The sequence below is a fragment of the Oncorhynchus tshawytscha genome, linkage group LG05, assembly GCF_018296145.1.
Source record: "Oncorhynchus tshawytscha isolate Ot180627B linkage group LG05, Otsh_v2.0, whole genome shotgun sequence".
NCBI lineage: Eukaryota > Metazoa > Chordata > Actinopteri > Salmoniformes > Salmonidae > Oncorhynchus > Oncorhynchus tshawytscha.
The window spans coordinates 65,181,049-65,184,784 of NC_056433.1; the positions used below are offsets into that span (position 1 = coordinate 65,181,049).

At 55.4% G+C, this 3,736-nt stretch overlaps 1 protein-coding gene across 1 annotated transcript; it reads right to left on the bottom strand.

Moving 5' to 3' along the window:
• Window positions 1–1,206: 1,206 nt before the first annotated feature.
• LOC112251598 (spidroin-1-like) lies at window positions 1,207–2,817 on the bottom strand. The gene has a single exon (XM_042322715.1). It carries the CDS (start codon window positions 2,815–2,817, stop codon window positions 1,207–1,209), a length of 1,611 nt encoding a protein of 536 aa, XP_042178649.1.
• Window positions 2,818–3,736: the final 919 nt, after the last annotated feature.

Consider the following 3,736-nt stretch of genomic DNA (forward strand, 5'->3'; position numbering starts at 1 on the left):
GACACTGACTGAGTAATGTGTCGTGCGTTACGGTATGTGCTGTTGTTTGTAATGACACTGACTGAGTAATGTGTCGTGTGTCATACGGTATGTGCTGTTGTTTGTAATGACACTGACTGAGTAATGTGTTGTGTGTCATACGGTATGTGCTGTTGTTTGTAATGACACTGACTGAGTAATGTGTTGTGCGTTACGGTATGTGCTGTTGTTTGTAATGACACTGACTGAGTAATGTGTTGTGCATTATGGTATGTGCTGTTGTTTGTAATGACACTGACTGAGTAATGTGTCGTGTGTTACGGTATGTGCTGTTGTTTGTAATGACACTGACTGAGTAATGTGTCGTGTGTCATACGGTATGTGCTGTTGTTTGTAATGACACTGACTGAGTAATGTGTTGTGTGTCATACGGTATGTGCTGTTGTTTGTAATGACACTGACTGAGTAATGTGTCGTGTGTTACGGTATGTGCTGTTGTTTGTAATGACACTGACTGAGTAATGTGTCGTGTGTCATACGGTATGTGCTGTTGTTTGTAATGACACTGACTGAGTAATATGTTGTGCGTTACGGTATGTGCTGTTGTTTGTAATGACACTGACAGAGTAATGTGTCGTGTGTCATACGGTATGTGCTGTTTTTAGACAAGCATGTTAAGCTGTTTTATGCTTTCATAGGTAAACTAAGGCAACGCTTCTAGACCTGGCCTCTGTTTTGTCAGCTGGGTATCTCTCTCTCTCTCTCTCTCTCTCTCTCTCTCTCTCACTGACGCACGGATGCAGAAATGATAAACAACTCTGATCTCAGTATTCTCTTATTCCTGTCCATTTGGTTTTACTCCACACCACTACCCTCCTCTCTTTTCCTCTGTCCTGGATTCAAATGCACTTTCTCTCTCAACCCTTATTTCCTTCTACCGTACACAAAGTTGAAAGGAGTTTTTTTTGCTTTGTTTGAGTTTTGATCAAACACAGTTTTTCAGTGCTGCAAAAATGCACTTACCATTGTATGTTCTACATCACTGATGCAAGGTGGCATTTGCAATGCACTGGTGCTCCCATCTCATCTTGTTTCCCCTACTCTCCTCTTACAAGAGTAATGGAGTGTGCTTTTTCTCCATCACTCTGGCCCAGACAGGCACTAAAGAACAAACAGTTTCACATATTTAAGCACACAAATACCCTGAGTCAGAGAGGAGCACATCTATTACATCTGTCTGTCCCTCCCCACCCTGAGCTCCCTCCCCTGGCCTGGCCGCTTGGCGAACGTCCCTCCCCACCCTGAGCTCCCTCCCTGGCCTGGCCGCTTGGCGAACGTCCCTCCCCACCCTGAGCTCCCTCCCCTGGCCTGGCCGCTGGCGAACGTCCCTCCCCACCCTGAGCTCCCTCCCCTGGCCTGGCCGCTTGGCGAACGTCCCGCCCCACCCTGAGCTCCCTCCCCTGGCCTGGCCGCTTGGCGAACGTCCCGCCCCACCCTGAGCTCCCTCCCTGACCTGGCCGCGTGCCAACGTCCCGCCCCACCCTGAGCTCCCTCCCCTGGCCTGGCCTCTTGGCGAACGTCCCGCCCCACCCTGAGCTCCCTCCCCTGGCCTGGCCTCTTGGCGAACGTCCCTCCCCACCCTGAGCTCCCTCCCTGGCCTGGCCTCTTGGCGAACGTCCCTCCCCACCCTGAGCTCCCTCCCCTGGCCTGGCCGCTTGGCGAACGTCCCTCCCCACCCTGAGCTCCCTCCCCTGGCCTGGCCGCTTGGCGAACGTCCCGCCCCACCCTGAGCTCCCTCCCCTGGCCTGGCCGCTTGGCGAACGTCCCTCCCCACCCTGAGCTCCCTCCCCTGGCCTGGCCGCTTGGCGAACGTCCCGCCCCACCCTGAGCTCCCTCCCCTGGCCTGGCCGCGTGCCAATGTCCCGCCCCACCCTGAGCTCCCTCCCCTGGCCTGGCCTCTTGGCGAACGTCCCGCCCCACCCTGAGCTCCCTCCCTGGCCTGGCCGCGTGCCAACGTCCCGCCCCACCCTGAGCTCCCTCCCCTGGCCTGGCCGCGTGCCAACGTCCCGCCCCACCCTGAGCTCCCTCCCCTGGCCTGGCCGCTTGGCGAACGTCCCGCCCCACCCTGAGCTCCCTCCCTGACCTGGCCTCTTGGCGAACGTCCCGCCCCACCCTGAGCTCCCTCCCCTGGCCTGGCCGCTTGGCGAACGTCCCGCCCCACCCTGAGCTCCCTCCCCTGACCTGGCCTCTTGGCGAACGTCCCGCCCCACCCTGAGCTCCCTCCCCTGGCCTGGCCTCTTGGCGAACGTCCCGCCCCACCCTGAGCTCCCTCCCCTGGCCTGGCCGCGTGCCAACGTCCCGCCCCACCCTGAGCTCCCTCCCCTGGCCTGGCCTCTTGGCGAACGTCCCGCCCCACCCTGAGCTCCCTCCCCTGGCCTGGCCGCTTGGCGAACGTCCCTCCCCACCCTGAGCTCCCTCCCCTGGCCTGGCCGCTGGCGAACGTCCCGCCCCACCCTGAGCTCCCTCCCTGGCCTGGCCGCGTGCCAATGTCCCGCCCCACCCTGAGCTCCCTCCCCTGGCCTGGCCTCTTGGCGAACGTCCCGCCCCACCCTGAGCTCCCTCCCCTGGCCTGGCCGCGTGCCAACGTCCCGCCCCACCCTGAGCTCCCTCCCCTGGCCTGGCCGCGTGCCAACGTCCCGCCCCACCCTGAGCTCCCTCCCTGGCCTGGCCGCGTGCCAACGTCCCGCCCCACCCTGAGCTCCCTCCCCTGGCCTGGCCGCGTGCCAACGTCCCGCCCCACCCTGAGCTCCCTCCCCTGGCCTGGCCGCGTGCCAACATCCCCTGGCTAGCTCTTATCAGCTCCAGGTGCCCAAGTACTTTACCTCAGTAAAACCATCTGGGTGCCAAAAAAACATTACATCAATACAGTGAGTGTCAGTGTGGGTCAGGAGGTGATGAGGTACCTGGAAGCAGGCATCACTGTCTGAGTTGTGGTGGCATAAGTGCCCCCTTCCTCTTTCTTGTTGATTGCGTCATGTGCTCAACAAACAACCCAGTATTGATAAAGGAGGACAGTCTATTTACATTTTCTCTGCTCTGACAAATTAATATGGGAAAATATCAAATCAAATCAAATGTATTTGTCACATACACATGGTTAGCAGATGTTAATGCGAGTGTAGCGAAATGCTTGTGCTTCTAGTTCCGACAATGCAGTAATAACCAACAAGTAATCTAGCTAACAATTCCAAAACTACTACCTTATAGACAAGTGTAAGGGGATAAAGAATATGTACATAAAGATATATGAATGAGTGATGGTACAGAGCGGCATAGGCAAGATACAGTAGATGGTATTGAGTACAGTATATACATATGAGATGAGTATGTAAACAAAGTGGCATTGTTAAAGTGGCTAGTGATACATGTATTACATAAAGATGCAGTAGATGATATAGAGTACAGTATATACGTATACATATGAGATGAATAATGTAGGGTATGTAAATATTATATGAAGTAGCATTGTTTAAAGTGGCTAGTGATATATTTTACATCAATTCCCATTATTAAAGTGGCTGGAGTTGAGTCAGTGTGTTGGCAGCAGCCACTCAATGTTAGTGGTGGCTGTTTAACAGTCTGATGGCCTTGAGATAGAAGCTGTTTTTCAGTCTCTCGGTCCCAGCTTTGATGCACCTGTACTGACCTCGCCTTCTGGATGATAGCGGGGTGAACAGGCAGTGGCTCGGGTGGTTGT